Raw genomic sequence first — 22500 nt, forward strand, 5'->3', positions numbered from 1 at the left:
AAAGCTGTTTACAAATAGCTGGTACTGAGATTTTAGCTCGCAGTATTAACAGCAACAGTTAGCCCATTTAAGTGCTGAAAACTCCATAGTCATGTCGTTATTAAAGTGTCTGGAGATGGATATATCCCGAAGGCACTTTATCACATGAATTCTGATAAGCAAAGATACTCCATTTTAATTTTGGAAGTGAAATTCTGCGGTAGCTAATGTGAGCTAGGAGCTATCCTAGGCAGCTACCGTTAGCTTTCGGTTCCCTGACAACCAAAGCCAAACACACCGCATAGCAACGTACTAGGTGGCTGGCTAACGTAACTTACATGCGTTCTTTTAGCGCTAAAATAACCAATTATTTACATTTTTAGACACTTTATTTGTGAATATAATGGCGGAGGAAGGGAGGAGAGGAGAGGAGGATGAACGGGGACCAGGGTCGGCTCATCAGGTGTTTGTGGTGATGGAGTGTTTGCTGGAAAAGTTGAAGGTTTTAAATTACGAGGAAGAAGTTCTCGCGAAACACAACATGAAATACCTGTCAAGGTGAGGACGATACAAATACACACACTACATGTCAGATATCTGCACCTACTAACACCTACTACGATATGTGTTTTTAAATAATATTATTCTTGTATTTTATTACAGTAAAAGACTATACTAAAATACACAACCAAAAAACAGCAAACCAGGTGTTTGTTTGACAAGTAGAAGGTTTAAAAATTATATCAAATATTAGCCTATCAGTTTTTCCCCTAGGACAGATACATAGCAGCGGGGCATTTTGGGGCGCAAGGATGATTTTGAGCATATGCAATTGTACCCTGCCGATAGATGACCGTATGAAAACAGTATAACAAATGTCTTCATTGGACATCTTTCCAGCACATTGATGTTAGACAGAGGGGCCTGGTGTCACATCACCTAGTTTACTTCTAGATTGATCTAAGTTACCTTAACTCCTTGTCACCACCTGTCCCATCAGTCAGTTGTATTATATTGATATCAAATTCCTTCGTGATTTTCTCTACTTATGACATCTATTGCAGCATGTCCGTCCTGGGAGAGGGATCCCTTACTCTGTCGACTCTCCCTGAGATTTCTTCAATTTTTTTTTATTCCCGGTAAAGGGTTTTTACTGGGAGTTTTTTCTCAGCCGAGCTAACGGTGTAAGGGCAGGGTGTCATATTGTATCATATTGTATCATATATCATATTGTATGAAATGTAAAGCCCACTGAGACAAATGTGTTTGTGATTTTGGGCTATACAAATAAAACTGATTTGATTTGATTTGATATGTAGGAAACACTATTAGGATATTAATAGTAGTATAACAACATCTGCACTTTTTACATTATATTTAATACCTTAAAGATCTTATATTTTTCACCTAAAGGACCTTTCTTTCTCTTTTCTGTCTCTCTTTTCCCCCAGACATTACTTTGTGTCCAGTCCCTTTCTGTCCTTTAACTCTGGTGAGCAGTTCTACATGTTCACCATCATCTCTTCCTGGCTGATCAACACCGCCGGCCGACCCTTCACTGAGCCTCAGGAGCACGATGAACCCAACGCCACTGTGTCCAACATACTGGCTGAACTCAGGGCCTTCGTGAGTCACTAAGGATAAGGACGGACAGACAGACAGACAGACAGACACGCAGACAGACAGACAGACAGACAGACAGATAGATAGATAGATTGACAGACAGACAGACAGACAGACAGACAGACAGACAGACAGACAGACAGACAGACAGACAGACAGACAGACAGACAGACAGATAGATAGATAGATAGACAGACACATAGATAGACAGACAGACAGACAGACAGACAGACAGACAGACAGACAGGCAGACGCACACACACTAAAACGTCATAATTATTTCAGTTGATTCCTAGGCATGTCAACTACAATGTAAATTCTCACATTTATATTCATAAATAGTGAAAATAACCGTGTGACTCTTAGACCCTTTCCACACCGACCTGCTTTAGTTAGATGTAGACTTTCAGATCTTTCCGTTTGTTCTGACCCAGTGTGTGTGTGTGTGTGTGTGTGTGTGTGTGTGTGTGTGTGTGTGTGTGTGTGTGTGTGTGTGTGTGTGTGTGTGTGTGTGTGTGTGTGTGTGTGTGTGTGTGTGTGTGTGTGTGTGTGTGTGTGTGTGTGTGTGTGTGTGTGTGTGTTCCAGGGGGTGAAGGTGGACTTCCCGCCCTCCAAACTGAAGTCAGGGTCAGGGGAGCAGGTCTGCTTTGTGCTGGACAGACTGGCGGAGGAGGCTCTGAAGAGGAGGGGCTTCACCTTCAGGAGGTATGTAACACTAACTGAATACACTGTGGTTGCGTTCCGAATCGCATACTTTCTACTATATAGAATGTAGAAAAAAGATTTAGGATGTCCCGATTCTTGTGGCCAGATTTAGGATGGTTAAAAGTACCCAGTAGAATAGAGAAAAGAAAGAGTATGCGATTCGGAACGCAACCGTTATTGTAAATAGTGTTACACATATTTCACATTTCAATTTATTTACTTTTCTAATTTTAATTTTACATATAGCGTTTTGTTTTGCCTTACCTTTTGCACTATATATAATTTATTTATTGTAGATATTACTTATCTTATTTGACCTAGTTTTATCCTTTTGTTTTTATTGCAGCGTGGGGTCGTAGAGAAACGCAATTTCTATTCTCTGTCTGTCTGGAACATAAATTAGTAATTGACAATAAGTGAATTTGACTTTGAAAGAGTAACTGCACACTTACACTTGTTTTTTTTAGATAGTCTGAATTAAATAACTATGTTGTAAATTAACACATGAATGCTAGTGTTAATATTGACAAAAATTTAGGGGTTATACAGTGAGACCATAAAACACTCTTTCTGCCTTTTCTCAGGCTAGGATGAACCGATTTCTAAAATGTTTGCACATGTATACTACATAGGATCTCAGATTTCAATAAACCTTCATATTTCCACCGTTGAAGTAGGTCTTTGAGGGTATATTTACAGTCTTAATAGGTAATCACTCTTTAACTGTACCCCCTGTCCTGTGTGTCTCTGCTCCAGACCGAACTACCCGACAGAAACCACAGAAGAAGAGTCAGTGATGGAGGACGACGCAGAGCTCACACTGAGCAAAGTGGAGGAGGAAATGATCGTATGGAAATGTTCCAAATGTTTCTGTGTTGCTTCCACATTATTAGTTTATTTAAAGGTGCTACGAGGAACTTTTAAATATTTCTGAAACAGTCTCATTTTCCCTCTGATGATCATATATTACATGCAACAGCAAACCAGACCATCAGTGCAAAGAATGCTATTTTTATTTAGTTTTTCTTAATGCCTTTGTCATGGGTATACGCTCACCCAGGAACAACAGCTGGCGTAGTAAAAACACTACTGCTTTTGTCCAAAGGGGGCGCTAGAATTAACACACACTGAAAGTTCCTCGGAGCACTAAATATTCCAGTTTTACCATTTAAAAATGTTGTTTTTGTTGCAATGAAATTTGTGAACAAATTATGTGACTGTGTGTGTCTGTCTGTCTGTCTGTCTCCCTGCCTGCCTGCCTGTCTGTCTGTCTGCCTGTCTGTCTGTCTGTCTGTCAGGAGGAGCCCGATGAGGAGGAGGAGAATGTGATGGACCTTGAGGCTCTGAAGTTACGGACGACCCACACGGTGAGTTCATCTGATCAGTTCAATCTTTTTCTTTTTTGTGGCATTTTTATGTTTTTATTAGACAGTGTGGAGAGACAAACTCTATACAGGCTCAGTCCTCTTCACAGCAGACCCGGGTTAGAATCCATTCCCCTCTCTCTAACCCCATTTCATCTCTGTCTCTCCCAACTTTCAAATAAAACACCCAAAAATGACCAAAAATAAATAAAAAAATCCAGAAAAAAACATGCCAATATTTTTATTTTTTAAAGAACAGTAATTTAGTTTGTCTCTGTCCCGTAAAGACGTGGTTCGAATCCATTCCCCTCTCTATGCCCCATTTCATCTCTGTCATCTCTCTCTCCAAACTGTCAAAAAAAAATGCAAAAAAAAATATTATTTTATAAAATTAATAATTTAGTTTGTCTGTCTGTCAAATAAAAAGCCAAAAATAAAATAAAAAAAACAGTTCATTCATTTTGTCTGTCTCCCGTACAGGCCTCAGAGGCGTCGTCTAAACCAGATGATATTCTGGAGTCTACGGTGGACGCAGCCGAGTGGAGCCTGGAGGTGGAGAGAGTCCTGCCTCAGCTCAAAGTCACTATCAGGACAGACAACAAGGTAAAGGCCCTGTGTGTGTGTGTGTGTGTTTGTGTGGATGGGTGTGTGTGTGTGTGTGTGTGTGTGTGTGTGTGTGTGTGTGTGTGTGTGTGTGTTTTTCTTGTTTTTTAGGATTTTTTTATGTTTGTTTTTTGACATCTACAACGTTGTGACATTTTTAAATGATTGATGATTTTGTCCCGTGTCTGTCTGTCTGTCTGCCTGCCTGTCTGTCTGTCTGTCTGTCTGTCTGTCTGTCTGTCTGTCTGTCTGTCTGTCTGTCTGTCTGTCTGTCTACCTGTCTGTCTGTCTGTCTGTCTGTCTGTCTGTCTGTCTGTCTGCCTGCCTGCCTGCCTGCCTGCCTGCCTGCCTGCCTGCCTGTCTATCTGTCTTTCTGTCTGTCTGTCTGTCTGTCTGTCTGCCTGCCTGTCTATCTGTCTATCTGCCTGTCTGTCTATCTGTCTGTCTGTCTATCTGCAGGACTGGAGGATCCATGTGGACCAGATGCATCAGCACAGAGACGGGATCAAGTCTTCGCTCAAAGAGGCCAAGGTGCATTTACTGACCGGTTTAATAATAACAGCAGGTTTCACTGGTGTGTGTGTGTGTGTGTGTGTGTGTGTGTGTGTGTTTGTATGTTTGTAGCTCCACCTGCTGTTCCTTATTTTTACTACATTTACTTATAGTTTTAAATAGTTTTCTTAATCCCTTTGTCATGGGTATACGCTCACCCAGGATCAACAGTTGGCGTGGTAAAAACACTACCGCTTTTGTCTAAAGGTGGGCGCTAGAATCAACCCAATCTGAAAGTCCCTTGGAGCACCTTTAAAACCTCCTTTATAACACCCATCCATCCGTGTGTGTGTGTCTGTAGAGCTACTTGGACAAGCTGCAGGAGGACATCAGTAAGACTCTGGAGAAGGTCGGCAGCAGAGAGAAATACATCAACAACCAGCTGGAGCCTCTGATCCAGGAATACCGCAGCGCTCAGGCCAGACTCAGCGAGGTAACCGCACAACACTCACCACTATTAAAATGGCACACACCGGAAAAAACTATTCAGCGAGGTAACTATTTTTTTATTTTTTTATCAACACATTTATTGGTTTTTCCTCTTTTTTTTCAAGAACAATGCAACAGAAAAAATCAATAACATATACAAACAATACTGACAAAAAACAAAACAAAACAAAGAAAACGAACAAAAATAAAATAAAAGGGGGGCGGGGGTTAGTCCTGGGCCAGGATGGATAAAGAATTAAAATACCTTATGAAAGAGTCCCATTTCCGCTAGAATTTGTCGGAACAGTCGTCGATGTAACACATTTTACACATCTGACTGTAACTGGTTCATCTCAATTCATCGTTCATTTAGTATTTACTCTGGTTTTATTCTTGCTCGTTTTCATTTTAAATCTTCCAGAAATTAGTGTGACACATGACACAACTCTTTAAAATTGGATTTGAGTGCTATTCTATTTAAATGAATATTTGTATGGAAAAATAGTGTTTTTCTTTGATCTACATAATAAGAATACCCTTCCATTTGACAGATAGATATCATAAGCATGTTTATTTTCCAAATATATATATATATATATATATAATCTAAAGCTTTGGGATCCTTGAAAAAGATGATTTTTTTTCTCTTAAAAGTGCTGGAAAAAGTGCTTGAGTTTTCCTCTTAAAAAGCTGTATGAACCTTGCATGTAGTTCTGTCCATTTAGATTTCATCCCGTAGCTGTCGTGACTGTCACATGAGTCAAACTGAAATAGTAACAGACCTGTTTCCTCCACCAGGCAAAGGAGCGCTACCAGCAGGCCAGTGGAGGAGTGACTGAGAGGACCAGAGTCTTAGCAGAGGTCAGTGAACACATCATTCATCATCACGTCAGTCACACCTTTATACACTGACGGATAGTTTCATCTACAGCAACCAGGGCTCGACAGTGTGAGCATTTCACTAGCATTTCAGTTTTAGACAACGTTATTCATCCCAAACGGCAATTCAGTTTTAGCCGTCCACCCAGACTATACATTACACACTTCACATAGGAGGAACTAGCAATGTGAAATACACATCATACACAACAACACCAAAATAACCTCATAATGCTGCCTTGTAAAAATACCTGTCAGCTAGATGACAAGCAAACTACTGATAAAATGCTTGTTCCTTGGATGGAGTTCGGATCGATCACTTGTGTGCGTGCGTGCTTCTGTCTGTCTGTCTGTCTGTCTGTCTGTCTGTCTGCCTGTCTGTCTGCCTGCCTGCCTGCCTGTCTGTCTGTCTGCCTGCCTGCCTGCCTGTCTGTCTGTCTGTCTGTCTGCCTGTCTGTCTGTCTGTCTGTCTGCCTGTCTGTCTGTCTGCCTGCCTGTCTGTCTGTCTGTCTGTCTGTCTGTCTGTCTGTCTGACCTTCTCAGTGTGTCTCTGTGTGTTTCAGATCAGTGAGGACCTGGAGAAGGTGAAGCAGGAGATGGAGGAGAAAGGCAGCAGCATGTCTGACGGAGGTGAGGAGGATGAATGAGTCTCTTGAGTCTCTAGCGGCTGTGGTGAAGTGTGTAGGGCGGTTCGGTCGTCCACTGGGTTACAGGGTCGGTGGTTCGATTCCCCCGTCTCCCCGCCACATGTCCAAGTGTCCCTGGGCAAAGAGACACTGAACCCCTAAATGTCTCCTGATAGTTAGCTTGCACCCTGCGTGGTAGCTGCTGCTGCTATCGGTGTATGAATGTGAGTGTGATGTTAACGTGGGAATGGGAACATGTCTCTCTTGAAAAAGAGTCTCCGGTCTCAATGGGATTTACCTGTATAGAAAATAAAAGGACTGTGGTACTGAGTGTGTGTCGGTTACTGACCGTCTGTCTGTGTTACTGACTGTGTGTCTGTGTGTCTGTTACTGACCGTGTGTAAATGGAGTAAAATGGTAAATGGACTTGTGTTGTATAGTGCTTTTTAGCCGATTTTCTCAGCCTCAAAGCGCTTAACATTTCTTACCACATTCATCCATGCATACACACATTCATACACCGATGGCAGTGTGTCTGTGCTACTGACTGTCTGTAGTACTGACTGTGTGTCTGTGTTACTGACTGTCTGTCTGTAGTACTGACCCTGTCCCTGTCTGTCCCTCAGCTCCGGTGGTGAAGATCAAGCAGAGCCTGACGAAGCTGAAGCAGGAGATCGTTCAGATGGACGTGAGGATCGGAGTGGTGGAGCACACGCTGCTGCAGGCCAAACTCAGGGAGAAATCTAACATGACACGAGACATGCACGCTACCAGCCTACCAGAGCAGCAAGCAGGGACATTCACCTAGCCAGGGCCACCAGCCTACCAGAGCAGGCAGCAGGGACATTCACCTAGCCAGGGCCACCAGCCTACCAGAGCAGCAAGCAGGGACGTTCTCATAGGGACGCCTACATTAACGGGACCTTTAAACCAAAAACACTTTACAATAAGGGTTCATTAATCTGTTAGTAAATGATGTTTCTTTAAGTTTGTCAGATATTTATGGAATTTTTCATTTTGCAACATAAACACACAACTTGAAAAACGAACACACAAACAAAAGACAAAACTACTGCTACTTCACAATAACGGTACAGTAATTAACTTTTAACATTAAGTCAATGCTTGATTAAGTCTTAATAAGCATTTACTTGACTGTTAATAAATGATTATTCAATGCTAGATAAACATAAACTAAGCATTAACTAACTGTGAAAACTCAGAGAGAAATCTAACATGACACGGGACATGCACGCTACCAGCCTACCAGAGCAGGCAACAGGGACATTCACCTAGCCAGGGCCACCAGCCTACCAGAGCAGGCAACAGGGACATTCACCTAGGGACGCCTACATTATCAGACACCCTGCATTCCAAATCACATTACTACATACTACAGTACAGAAAAGAAAAAAATATCAGATGAGGAAGATTTTTTTTTTCATTATGTCAAGAATGAAGACGAATACTCATACTTCCCGCTGCAGGGACATTCTCCTAGGGACGGCTACATGTACGGGGCCACGAAACCAAAAACACACAACTGGTAACACTTTACAATAAGGGAACATTAATTCACTGTTAGTCAATGCTTCTTCTTTTTCTTTAAGTTCGTTGGATATTTATGGATTTTTTTCATTTTGCTACAAACACAACAACTTGAAAAATGAACACATGAACAGAAGACAAAACTAAATAAACAACCAAAAGTTAATTCAGTAATTAACTTTTAACATTAAGTCAATGCTTGATTAAGTCTTAATAAGCATTTAATAAACATTACCTTACTGTTAATACATGCTGTTTAAGTGCTTAATAAACCTAAACTAAGCATTAACTAACAGGTAATTAAAGTACCCTTACAGGGCTGTACAGTGCGACAGTTTTGATCGCATTTGCTACTGAAATTGATCACGTGCGATGATGAATACAAGTACACTCGCACGAGTGCTAATGAGCAGATGCTGTCTGTTTGAGACACAGAGGAGTGCTGCACAACACTGCTTAGAGGGCTCTACATTAACACTCTCCAAATTCGGGTAAATGTAGTCTTAGGCAAGTAAGTTATTGAGTCCACCCTCCACTTTGGCTGGTGAAAGATGTGTGCTCGGGACCTAGCGTCTACACTTCACCAACGGTAATAACCGGAAGGAGACGGCACGCAGTTAAGTTAGCGCGTGTGCAAACAAAACATTTCCTGTGCGCCTTCACATTAAAAGCATGTTACTAGCCAAACGTGAGTTGACTTTTTTGAAGCCGGTAAGAACAGGAAGTTCGTGCTTCACAGCCCTGCAGTGCGCTAGCTTGAAAATCAACTGCTTCAGCTGCAGAGAGCAGTCAACAACAGTAGTCTATTTAAACAAAGTTTGAAATAACTGATAAGCCACTGAAGAACTACTCCCAACACATTCACAACAACCTATTTAACTTATCCTAAATTGTACCAATATGTATACTTATTTATTTAATAGGCTATATGTTTTAAAGTTAGGTTTTAATTAACAGAAGGACATTTACCAAAAATGTTTATTATTATGAATATAATAATGATATGTATATACAAAAAATATATAGATATTAATTTTATGGGGAGAAATATTTCTGAATCAGCAAAAAATTGCAATTGGCAGGCAGGTTAGATTATTTTGTCTAAATTGCAATCAGTGCACCCCTATTAATTTTTCTCCAATTATTACTGCACACACTAGGATATGACATTAATTGAGAGTTTCAAATGAGACCAAGATGACAGGCTAAAAGGTAATTAGAGCGAAATGAATGGGTTAAGGTTATGCAAGTTTTCGATCATACTTTGTGTGCTACTGAATTTATTTTTGTGCTACTGATTTTTTTTGCTTGCTAGCACCAGTGCTACCACCTAAAAAAATAAGCGTACAGCCCTGCCTTATTGTAAAGTGTTACAACACAACTTGTCTCCTGCATTTCTCACGTGAACTGACAGAGTTGTGCCTCAGGACGTTGGATCTTTTGAACTTCCTTAGATTTCATTTAAACCAAAAACTATATTTCTTTATACTTCTGAAACAGTCCCTTTGTATATTCACTCAGTCCAGCAGCATCAACTCATGGAACATTTCATACATTTGACTCTTTCTCCTGAATGTCACATATTTATTTCTGTTCTCGTTTTTTTATTACGTTTTATTTTGTATATTTTGTGTATATGAAAATAAAAATAAATGTTTCAGATAATAATTTCAGTCTTTGTTTCAGCAAATGGCCACTAGATGTCACCAGAACAGAAATTCCTGAACCTGATGAAGTCATTTTTTCAATCCAAAAACTTATATATATTATGTTTTTTATTGAATAATATATCAGTAAAAAATAAAATTGACTACCATAGGGATAATAAGCTTTGGTAAGAACATGTTTAGGCTGATAAAAAACCTTGTGTCAAATCAAACTTTATTAAATAGGATACTTTAATGCACAAAAAGGAAGCACAAAGGGTTTTACATAATAAATTAATAGTCAAGCTTACACCCCCCCCCCCCCCCCCCCACCTCTCCAGGCCCGCCCCCTAAGTCAATAGATAATATGTTCAATACAAGGATATGGATACACTACAGATAAAAGGACAAAAAGAGACTAATATATTATATAAATGTAGTTAAAAAAATATCTATAAAAAGCCTATATAACCATGAGTAATATTAATACGATTAAGAAGACTATGATTGAAAAAGTTAACATAAACAAAAAACGAATTCCCTCTATACTTATCTTATAATATGAAAATACAAATAAAATTACAGCATATTTTTAATGATGACATTTAGAGCGGGTGTATCAGTCTGTCACTGAAGGAGCTACTCAGTGTGGAAACTAACTCATAAAGGCGGGGGGATGTGTTGTCCAACATGGATGACAGCTTGTCTATGTCTATCTCCTACCACCTCAGCCGGGTGTAGTGTGCCCCCCAGGACAGAGTTGTCTTTTTAAATCAGATTAATTGATCTTATTCCTTTTAGCAGCTGTGATGCTGCTACTCGAGCACACTGCACCAAAAAATATTTTTCCGATGCTACCACAGAGTCATAAAAACTCCAAAACACCTGAGTCTCTTGAGTAGATAGAGTATGCTATGGCGATTTTCATACAGTGCGCTAATCATCCCACTAGAGTCCATTTTATTATTAATGTGAAAGCCCAGGTACCTGTAAGAATCCACAAACATAATGTCTAGCCCCTGGATGTTAACTCCACAAAGTCCCGGTTCAGTTCTCTGTACCCACTGTCGTCCCCATCCTTAATAAGGCCGACGACAGCAGAGTCATCAGAGTTCTTCTGGAGGTAGCGCCGTGAGGAGTTGGATGTGGAGTCTGCAGTGTAGAGGGTGATGAGGAAGGGAGCCCCCGTACTGCAGACCACCGTGTCAGACGGATGGTTCTTAATCCTCACATACTGTGGTCGGTGGGTCAGGTAATCCAGGACCCAGGCAGTGAGGCTGAGGGTCCACTCCAGTGTTATCCAGCTTGTCCCCTCAGCAGTATAGGCTGGATGGTGTTGAAAGCGCTGGAGAAATCATAGAACACAGTGCTTTCGGGCGGGAGGAGGATCCATGGAGGAGGGAGGGGGATCCATGGAGGAGGGAGATGATGGTGTTGTCCACTCTGATGCCAGACCGATAGGGGAACTGCAGCTGGTCCTTCGACGGGTTCACCAGAGGACGAAGAGCCAGAAACATTCTCTTCAGCATCAGATGAGACGTCAGTGCAACCGGTCTGTGGCCGTTCATCTCCTTGGAGTGTGGCGTCTTGGGCACAGGAACCAGGCAGGATGTCATTATCCTCTTTACCAGCAGTATCTCACCTCAAATGTCTTTGAGTTTAATGAACTCAGCTGTAGATCCAGCAGACCAGGAGTTAAACCTAACTCCAGCATAGAGCGGCTGAGTGAACGTTGTCTGGACTCTGTGGAGGAGAGTCATGGTGTTGGTTTCCGAGACGCTGTAGAAGGACAGAAGACCTGCACTGTGATCCAGGTACACTCCTACTCTGGAGGACAGAGGACCTGAGACGCGAGACTGGACTTTGTTGAAACAAAAGTCATAACTGTGTGTGTTACATCGTAACGCCCAAGATTTGTCATTTTGTCCAAATCCACTTTCATCCCCTGCTCTGCTGATACTCTTGTATGCGACTGCTACATGAACTCCATACTCTCCCCACTCCACTTCCACGTAACAAGGTCCAGTCAGACTCTCTTTACTCAGGGCCTGAAGATTACTATTGAATCTGTGTTTGTAACTAGAATAAGACGTTTTTTCTCTTATTACTGTTGCTATCCTGTTCCCCTCGGATAATAACAGATGATTGTTCGCAGTGTTTGGATCCAATGTGATTTCAGTTGCATATTTTAAGAAGTCAGCTCTGGTCTTGGGCTCTGGTTGTGAGAGTAAGTCATCCACTTGAGTCTCCTCCAGTGACAGGTCTGTCCATGTCTGTTTCAGAGCGTCCTGTAGTTTATCTCTGGCTTGTGACACAGCTGCTGTCACATCTTCAAAGTATCTCAGAGGACGGATGTCGATGCTGGATGAGTGTGTATAGTCACTGAGTGGTGGCAGTGAGGGGAAGTCCGTTAGAAAGTGGTTCTGATCCTCTGTGAGAGACAGGGTCTTCAGCTCAGTATCTTTCCTCTTCAGCTCAGTGATCTCCTGCTCCAGCTTCTCCTGAAGATCTTTGACTCGACTGACTTCAGTTTCCTGCTTGGATTTGACCTGCTGCTTCACAGCAGAACTTGTTTTCCGGATGAGACGGATCAGCTCAGCGAAGGTCTTCTCACTTTGCTCCACTGCTTTATCAGCAGAGCCATTGATATCATCTACCTCGTCTTGAAGAACCTTCAGATTTTTCTCTCTGTCCTGGATTGTCTGCTGGATGTTTAGTCGACTCCCATCAAGTTCTCTCTGCCTCTCATTCCGTTCTGCTGCAGCTGACACTGTGTCGTGGCCTTTGTGTTCGTCCACAGAGCAGAGGTAGCAGATACACTGCTGATCAGTTCGACAGAACATCTTCTTCACCTCATCATGAAGACAGCAGAGGTTCTCCTGGAGATCTTTGGAGGGTTCCACCAGCTTGTGTTTTTTAAACGCAGGAGATTCATAATGAGGCTGGAGGTGTTTCTCACAATAAGATACCATACAGACCAGACAGGACTTGAGGGCTTTCAGTTTTCTCCCAGTGCAGAAATCACAGGCCACATCTGCAGGTCCAGCGTAGCAGTGATCAGCAGGAGCAGCTTGGAGTCCAGTCTTCTTCAGTTCCTCCACTAAAACTGCTAACATGGTACTTTTCACCAGCACAGGCCTTGGGCTGAAGGTGTGCCTACACTGAGGGCAGCTGTAGGTTTGTTCACAATCCTCTCCATCCCAGTGGGTTTTAATACAGTCCATGCAGTAGTTGTGTCCACAGTTAAGACTCACTGGATCCCTCAGTAGATCCAGACAGATTGAACAAGAGATGTTTTTGCGGTCCAGCTGAGCTCCTTGCTGCGCCATTTCACCTTTCAGTGTGAAATAGTTTAAAATTTCTCTGAGCAGAAACAATCTCTGTTCTGTCTCTCGCAGCTGACTGCAGTGAAAGATATTCATCAGTTTATCCACGTCACAGAATGTTGTTTACGCCCATCCTCATACCTGTAGCGGTGTGGAGGGGAGGGAACATAGTTTGATAGGCTGACGCTCACTGCCGTTGAGAGCATGAGGAAGAGGGAAGGGTGTTCAAGCTTTTCTGCATTCCAGAAGGATTAGCTGTATGTGACCGACAGGGTGTGTTATCTTTCATCTATGATTCAGATGCACATGAGCTGGTCACCTGCCAGCTCAGCCGCTCCCTGTTACTCATTAGCCGCCCTCAGCAAAGATAATAATTCTGACGAACTGTCTCTGTTGCTGCGTGCAGCCTTGGTAACATTTTCTTTGCCTGTTCTTGTTGGAAATACCCTTTCTTTGTTTTTTGTTTGTTTTTAATTCCCTGAATTGATGCAGACCAAACACTTTTGGCACAATTTGTCTATTTTGAGAAAAAAAAACTTGAGTTTGCACAGAATGAACTGCAACAGTTTTCAAACTTCCATACATCTTCATGGCCCTATCCTGGGTTGGGTCACAGGGGCAGCATATCAAGCATGGGACCCCAAACTTCCCTTTCCACATCAACCAGCTCTGACTGGGGGATCCTGAGGCGTTCCCAGACCAGTGTGGAGATATAATCTCTCCACCTAGTCCTCCTGGGTCTTCCTCCTTCCAGCTGGACTTGCCCAGAACACCTCCCAAAGGCAAGGCAAGGCAAGGCAAGGCAAGGCAAGGCAAGTTTATTTCTATTGCACAATTCAGACACAAGGCCATTCAAAGTGCTTTACAGGGGCAAGATTAAAATCCAAAGGGAGGCGCTCCACCCAACTGCCAAATGACAAGTGTAAGTGGTGAAGTTTGGAAGGTTCAAATCAGGTGATCGAGATAACACAGCTCTCCCGGCAGTGGACAAGCAGATTTCTGCCATGAATATGATGGTCAAAGGTCGGAATTTATCAGGTGTGTCTTTACGATGATGGAGATATGCACTCCTTTCCCTTCACCCCCCTTATCTCTGTGATTATGAATCTACATTAAACTTAACCCACTTATTTTCCTTCATTCTGGGGAATTTTTATGCACCAATATGTGCCATTTTTAATAAATGTATGGTGGAAATGTCTTTATTTATGTAATGTAAAAGACAACATTTAGGTCCATGGTGACACAAATATAATGCTATGAATGAACTAGATAACGTTGGCAATCATTCCTAGACCCTTGAAACAATCAGAAACCCTTAAGGTAATAAAGTGAAGTGTACTGGGCTAAAACAAGCTATCTATCCAGCTATTAACATTACTACACTGTCTGCGCTGCCTTGCACACGGATAGTCAGAATCCACTGTAATACTGGGAGCTCAGGCAAGTTTAAGATGGTACGGTCCATTTTAGGGGTCTGAAATTGTCGTGAAATATATAGTTAAAAGTCAGAAGGACATTTAAGTGTTTCAACCCCCTTAACTGTTAGTTTGACCTTCTCTTTCATATATTTTTTAGGGGGAAAAATGTACCTCTTGTAAATATACACTGTACTACTGTAATAAATCTATGCCAATTGTTTAGTTTTTAAGATGAAGCTTACACACAATAAGGCTGTCATGTCATGTTACTTCATAGTCAGTGCTACAGTGCCCTCTAGAGGAAAACGACAGCATTTCATACAGTTAGGGAAAACACAGTCCTCTTCACAGCAGACCCGGGTTAGAATCCAGCCCGGGTCGTTCTCTGCATGTCATTCCCCTCTCTGTCTGTCTGTCTGTCTGTCCTCTTCACAGCAGACTCGGGTTAGAATCCAGCCCGGGTCGTTCTCTGCATGTCATTCACCCCTCTCTGACACATTTCATCTCTGTCTCTACAAAACTGTCTAATAGAGAAAAAAAATTACAGAAGACAAGTGAAGGTAGTGATTTTATTGTTGGGTTTGAAAATTCATCACACATGCAAACAGCGATGTCGAAAGCCGCGTATCATCAATATTTTATTAGCAAACCAGAAAAAAATAATTAAACACACACACTCTCTTACACACTCTCACACACACCCTCTCTCTCTCTCTCACACACACACACACACACAGAAAATGAACAAGTGAAGGAAGTGAGCAATGTATGTGTTTGTGTAGTTTCTGTACAGCTTCAAATATACTACAATATATACTATTATACAACTGGATTACAATTCATGTCATTAGTACAGCAGTCACACAGAAAGAGCTCCAGCGTCCTCCTATAGCAACAAAACTCTCCTGTCTTTTAATTGGTCCGTGCCAGCGAGCGAGCGAGCGCCTGCTACGCTCACATTACCACTTCATTTCAAACAAAGTGCCGAGTTTTCAAATTGTGTTCACACCACGCGGGAAAAAAAATAAAAAAAAACTTCAGGAAGCCGGAAAATGTAAAAAAAATTAAATAAAATAATTATTAATTACAATTTTCATTTTAAGCCCGAAATATGTAACAAATAAAATGAAAAAATTATTAAAAAAAATTAATTACGGATTTTCATTTCAAACCAAACTGTGACATTTTAAAGGATTTTTAGTTCAGATAAATGGAGTTTGAGGTAAAATATAAACAAAACATATCAAGCAATCAAACATATAGATTTAGTGTAAAATCAATGGAGAGATTTTAAGGCCTTGTAGGAGCCAGAATGGAAGAACTGAAAAAAAGAAAAAAATTCTAAAAAGTTGTTACATTATGGACACAAAAAGTTATTACGTTTTGGGCTCAGCATTGCGTTATATTATCGACCTTTATTTCTACAGGTAAATCCCATTGAGACCGAAGACTCTTTTTCAAGGGAGACCTGTTCCCATTCACACACACACATTCATATACCGATAGCAGGCTAACTATCGAACATCGAACATTCACACAAGGCAAGGTGGGTGAAGTGTCTTGCCCAAGGACACAACAACCATGACACAAGTGGCAGGACGGGGATCGAACCTCCAACCCTTTGATCATCAGCCGACCCGCTCTACCAACTGAGCCACAGTCGCCCCGGTTATATTAGTCGTGTCGGGCAAACTGTTTGTTGGCACGAAAAAGTGTAAAGTGACTTAAATTTCTTTTTTTTAGACTAAATTAAAAAATAGTTTAATATTTTGTCGTTTTTAATTTTTTCATTTTAGAGCAAGATTATATGGTTTTGATCAGGGAGCGTTCTATGGAGCCTATTCTGGGCCAAAAAAGTTTTATTCGAAAATAAAAAATAAATTGTAATTGTAACTGAAAGAAATTCAAATAAGAAGTGTTGAGGAAATGTGTTTGAATCTATTTGGTTTTGATTCAATTCTGGAATTATTTCAAAAAAAATATTTTCTTTTATTCGTCACTGCAATACATATTTTCTTCAACATTTTCTTTCACCAAATATATTTTGAAAGTCTTAAACAAACAAAAACACAAAAATCTGCAACTGCAAAAAAACAAGAATCCAAATATAAAAATATTCATGGAAGTGAAAATTGAAATTAAACAATGATTCGAAAGAATTCCAGAATTGAATTGAAATTATATGAAAACTGAATTTCTTACGAATTTGAACTTCAGTGTTGTATTTTTTGTGGTTTGTTTTTAAAGTTGTAGATCAAAACTTGCCAGACATTTCCATTCCTAACTCTGCAACAGTCTGCAATTGTCTTCTTTATTCTTGAATTTCATCATGAAAAAAAAAACATCTTCCTTTCATTTTATTCTTTCCCTTGCAGTACATAGTTACAACATTCCCTGACCAATATGCGGCTCATAAACAGGCCTTAAGACTACAATAACACATGGGATCCATTACCCTTTCAAAGCATATACTTCTGTATTATGACGTGGCTGAAGCAGTAATAATTTTACATCTATCATTTATAATAAGTTATTTTCAGGGTTTTTTTGTTGGAAATTTGGAAAAAACTACAATATCTGTGTAGCAATAGATCTTGGCTTTTTCAATCAAGTCTGCAGCCAAGAAGTTCCTTGTGAAATACAGTAGATGAATTGTCGGTGTGAACTTGCCTTTATAGTGTGGTGGCTGGACACACACCCTGCGTTCCAAATCACATACTTTTTCCTTTTACTACACTACATACTAAAGTACAGAGGAGTTTTAGGGCCACAGACGGGAGAGAAAAAAATCAGATAAGGATGTTTTTTCTTCATTATATCGAGAAATGTCAAGAATAAAGACGAATACTGCAAAATGCTATTGGAGTTAGTGTGGCATTTATGTATTTTCAGCATACTACAATTGACGTGCATGTATTGGGACATCCTAAATATTTTTCTGGCGTACTAGATAGTAGGGAAGTATGGGGATTGGAACGCAGGGTCAGTCATTTCAAGTTGATGCAAACGTTTAGTTTTCACTTCTAAATCGAAGCTAAGGGGCTATAGAACATTTTTTGTTCGAGTGTCACCATCGAAATCATGAATTTTTTAAGATCTTAATTTCAACACTCCAAAAATAATTTGGTCTGGTTTCTTGACACTTGATCCAAAACTGTTCTATAGACCCTCCCGTTCAATTAAAGCTGGGGTATATGATTTGGGGAGAAAATGTTGGGTTAGATATTCGAATCCAAATACCTCAACCGCTCCACTTGTTCTCTTTGGTCCCTCCCCTATGGTCCCTCCCTGACACGCTCTACACCAACAAAGTCGTGCCAAAGTGAATGGACAGTCCCAACAGCCAATAAGAACAGAGAATCGGAGCCTCGCTCTGATTGGTCAAAGTGTACAGCTCATGTTAACTTTGACCAATCAGAAATCATATACCCCAGCTTTAAGAAGTAAAAAACTAAACTTTTCCCTTCAACTTTAAATGAAAACATCAAATCACCAAGGCCCCCCCACTATTGGCATTCACAGATATTCCTGGGAACAAATCCTCCTTGAGAGAGAACAAGAAAGTAAGTCCAGAAAAGTGGACTCAGCCACTTGAGTTTTTGCTAAAAACAACCAACAAAAAAAGCGTTTATTGTCCCGTTTAAGTGGCGTTCACAGACCAAGTCAAGTCAAGCAAACTTTCCGAGCTCTCACACGGACATTGGAGAAGCAGATTTCAGCGTTGATGAGTTTGACAGATTGTTTATGCACAGTTTTCAAAGCGTTCATTCAATCGGAGCCATGTCATATTAGCAGGTTTAAGTCTTTAGAGTCAGATTAAGACTTGGGATGTTTAATTCTATCTACAGGAATGCGTCTCACACACAGGAATCACAGCCTCGGTATATCGGTGCGTTTTATAGAGACAGGATTTCAAGGTGTAGTCAGTGATTCTGGAGAATGCTTGTTGTCAAAATCACACAGTACAGACAGGTAGGTAGAGGATCATGAGGAGATATTCACTGATTTTTGACAACAAGCGTTCTCCAGAATCACTGACTCCACCTTTAAACGTCTGCAAGTGGGGAAAGATACAATCTCGTCACAACACTGACTCAGGTGCATCTCCAAAAAAAATTTGAACCTCATGAAAAAGTTCAAAGAAATTCGGTAATTTAATTCAAAAAGTTCAACTGGAATGCTGGATTTTGGATTTCGTTGAGCTGTAATCAACGAAATTAAGACAAAAAAATGCCTGACATTCTGTATTTCACTTTATATTTCACAGGCAGCTGTGGCTACTATCCTTAGCTTTCCCCCACCGACTGTGTGTGAATGAATGGAACCTGGAACCCTGTAAAGCGCTTCGAGTGCGAGAAAAGCGCTATATAAATCCAATCCATTATCATTATATGTAATGAATCTAGACTTGATGATAGTTTAACTTTTTGAATAAAATTTCCGAATTTTTTTTCTTCTAATTTTGGAAGATGCTCCTTGTATATTGTGAAACAGTCGTTCAAGATACATCATCAACTTTGGTTTAAAAAAAAAAAAAAAACGTAATCCTAAAAAAAGGCAAAATAATTTCTCTTCAAAAGCAGGAATCAATCATATGTTGTGTTTATTGTTTAGTACATTGTGAGATGGGAGAGCGTGTAGCAAAGTGCATAAGGTTTAAACACACACACACACACACACACACACACACACACACACACACACACACACACAGCAACAGGCGCAGCATGGCAACAGAACTGTAATATTGTCTGTGTGAGTGAGAGAATTGATGATGTACCGCGATCGACAGAATCACAATATGTCTCTGGAAACGCTCGGCTCGCTCTTAAGTCATGCAGCAAAGAAAACTAACTTTAAGTCCAAATGTTTAAGGGTCCGACCTGAGGCGTGTAGTAGCACAATGACGTAATAACTGCCAATAACTGTGTGTGTGTGTGTGTGTGTCTGCCTGCCTGCCTGCCTGTGTGTGTCTGTCTGTGTGTGTGCGTGCGTCTGTCTGTTACCTCTGTGTGTGTGTGTGGGTAGGTGTCTGTCTGTCTGTGTGTGTGTGAACTGCATTACCTAACCTACTATAAAAAAACTGAGAAAAAAATGATCATTAAGTTGAGGAATTATATGTACAAATGTATGTGCCCATTAATCGATTCAAAAAATGTAATCATAACAGCCTAAACTGACCCAACACAAAGTGACACTTCGAACAAAATGTCTAAATGCAGAAGAACTCATGAACTTAAAATGAATGTAACTGTCCTGTCTTTTTTTATGTCCTTATATACAGCTGTGGAAACAATTAAGAGACCGCTCCAAATGTTCAGTGTCTCTCGTTTTACTAATTTATAGGCATACGTTTGAGTAGAATGAACATTTTGGTTTTATACTATAAACTACTGACAACATTTCTACCAAATTCCCCCCCAAAAATATTGTCATTTGGAGCATTTCAATTGAGTAATGTAGAGATGAAGATTGAAGAAAAATCCAGACTGGTCTCTTAATTTTTTCCACGGCTGGATGTTATACCGACATTGTCCAGTGTGTGTGAAATACAGTTGAATAAAGTTTCATTGAATTGAATTGGCAGTTATTACGTTATAGGTAGTTGTTACGTTATTGTCTTGTGTGCTACGAGGCGGCGTTATGCCCCAAAATGGCGCCCGGTCAGTGCAGCCATTCCGGCCCCTAGTAGCAGTAATAATCATGAATGATCCATCGGCTCAAAGACACTGCTCTGCTCATCGTCTTGACTCTCCATTTCTTCTTGCTCGTCCGCTTTTCCCTCCACCGCCGTTTCTGTTGTAGACGCAATCGCCGGAGCTTCCAAATCTACCGTAGACGCCATTTTACTTTCCCCCGTCTTCGTGGCACCGCTCACACTGCTTTCGCTGCCTTGCTGCTCCCTCAAATGGCGCTCCATCGAAGCCTGGATAGACGACACCATCTCTTGGAGTTTCTTGCGTTGTTGTTCCATCAAACCCGGGTCCAGGCCGCGTCCGTCTTTCATAGTGACGAAGCCGGGCGCCATTCGGACCAGCTCCCTCGTGGTGTCCTCTGGGATGTCTTTCAGGTCGGGGGGGCCTCGGGACACGCTGGCGCTCAGGTCCACTCCGCTGCTGTGCTGCCGCGTGATTGGTCGATGCTCCGGAGGGGAGGAGCCTCCACCTGCGCTGCCCAATGAATGGCCTTTACCCTGGAACGCAAGGAAGGAAGGAAGGAAGGATGGATAGGGAGGGTTAAGTTTGTTATTGGTATATTTATATATTCACACCATTATTGAGTCTCACAGTTTGTGGTCCAGTGAGATAGATAGATAGATAGATAGATAGATAGATAGATAGATAGATAGATAGATAGATAGATAGATAGATAGATAGATAGATAGATAGAAAGTTAAAAGTGGTAGCAGATTCTGAGGAGATATTCACTGATTTGACAAAAAGTGATTTTGACAAGCATTTTCCAGAATAAACAAAGGGTATATGAACCAAGGGCCCACCGTAGCAGGCAACATGCCCGTTTACAGAGTGCACACACATTCTCCAGAATTACTGACTGCACCTTTAACAGAAGCTTCATATTCTGATCCCCATGGTTACCTGGAAGGCGTTGACGTTCTGTAGCTCCTTCTTCCTCACCACGCCCCCGCTGCCCAGTCTCAGCAGGCTGTGCACTGGGCTGCCCTCTCTGCTTCCCCTAGTGGTGGGGAGGAGGAGTGGTACATTTAAATACACACATAACAACAGAGACATAAAACATACACCGATCAATCATTTAAAACAAGAAACAATGGCCGAAAAAAAGGGTGCAGGAAGAAGCAGAGTCTTATCATGCCTACCCTTGTGACATTACATATCATAGCCTATATCACAAAACAGGAATATTTGAAAATAAAAAATAGACAAAGGGCCAGTTTCACAGACATGGATTAAGCTTAGTCCTGGACTAAATGGAATTTTGAATGGAGATTGTCTATTGAAGGTACAATTTAGTCCAGAACTACGCTTAATCCATGTCTGTGAAACCAGCCCAAAGTAATATAGTGGCGCGGCTAAGTGCTTATTTTTGTCCAGTTGATGATACAAGCGTGAACATTGGCACGAGCATTAGTCTCCGTGGGGTCACCGAGACATTTGAAATTTGTTTTTATTTTTAGTCTCGGACAATTTTCTTGTCCAGTGACCCATGGAGACTGCTCGTGCCAATGTTCACGCTTGTATCACAAAATTGGAAGATTGTAGCACTTATCTGCTTTTTAAATCGAGTTTTCATTTTTTTTTTTTATTTGCTTCTTTTATTCGCTTTTAAATGTTTTTTTAATGTGTTTTATGTATTCTTATCTTGCCCCTGTAAAGCACTTTGAGTGGCCTTGTGTCTGAATTGTGCTATATAAATAAACTTGCCTTGCCTTGCTCCACTAATGGCCTGCAGAGAGTAGGATCTAATAAAGCTTGACAATGCCCAAAAGTAATCTTAAAAAAAAAGAAAAAGCAAATGAAACATAGACAAAGCAAAAGCCTGAATGTATAAAGCAGAGAATCAGTCCTACCTATTGGCGGAGTCAGAGCGTAGCTGCACCAGAGCCTCTTTCACAGATTCCTCCACGTCCGGCCCGACAGCGAAGTGACCGGCCGTGTCCACACACAGCTCCAAACGCTCCTCACACGAGTTGAACACGAAGGTTTTACCTGACAGGTGAGGCAGCGTGCAGTGCTTACCCTCCATCAAGCCTGGAACAACACCACAAGGAAAGGGTTTAAGATAAGATAAGAGATAAGATAGCCTTGAATGTCATTGTA

At 41.1% G+C, this 22500-nt stretch overlaps 3 protein-coding genes across 3 annotated transcripts in view; 1 reads left to right on the forward strand and 2 right to left on the reverse strand.

Moving 5' to 3' along the window:
* Positions 1 to 31: 31 nt before the first annotated feature.
* On the forward strand, positions 32 to 7633 carry ift57 (intraflagellar transport 57 homolog (Chlamydomonas)). Its single transcript, XM_080034884.1, has 11 exons — positions 32 to 537; positions 1431 to 1605; positions 2189 to 2307; positions 3064 to 3154; positions 3606 to 3674; positions 4152 to 4274; positions 4734 to 4805; positions 5128 to 5259; positions 6054 to 6116; positions 6698 to 6764; positions 7387 to 7633. Exons 1-11 carry the CDS (start codon positions 383 to 385, stop codon positions 7566 to 7568), a joined length of 1248 nt encoding a protein of 415 aa, XP_079891010.1. The 5' UTR covers positions 32 to 382; the 3' UTR covers positions 7569 to 7633.
* Positions 7634 to 10329: 2696 nt separating this feature from the next.
* LOC307255929 (tripartite motif-containing protein 16-like) lies at positions 10330 to 13323 on the reverse strand. Its single transcript, XM_080034760.1, has one exon. The coding sequence runs from the start codon at positions 13281 to 13283 to the stop codon at positions 11598 to 11600; it is 1686 nt and encodes a 561-aa protein (XP_079890886.1). The 5' UTR covers positions 13284 to 13323; the 3' UTR covers positions 10330 to 11597.
* A 4726-nt stretch (positions 13324 to 18049) lies between these two features.
* vcpip1 (valosin containing protein (p97)/p47 complex interacting protein 1) overlaps positions 18050 to 22500 on the reverse strand; it is a 13723-nt gene continuing 9272 nt past the window's right edge. Inside the window, exons 8-10 of the mRNA XM_080034662.1 lie at positions 22251 to 22431; positions 21301 to 21397; positions 18050 to 20894 (exon numbers count right to left, since the gene is read on the reverse strand). Coding sequence (XP_079890788.1) covers positions 20403 to 20894; positions 21301 to 21397; positions 22251 to 22431 — 770 coding nt within the window. The 3' untranslated portion in view covers positions 18050 to 20402. The remainder of the gene's footprint in view (positions 20895 to 21300; positions 21398 to 22250; positions 22432 to 22500) is intronic.

The sequence above is a fragment of the Ammodytes marinus genome (genome assembly GCF_949987685.1).
Source record: "Ammodytes marinus genome assembly, chromosome: 9".
NCBI classification, from domain to species: domain Eukaryota; kingdom Metazoa; phylum Chordata; class Actinopteri; order Uranoscopiformes; family Ammodytidae; genus Ammodytes; species Ammodytes marinus.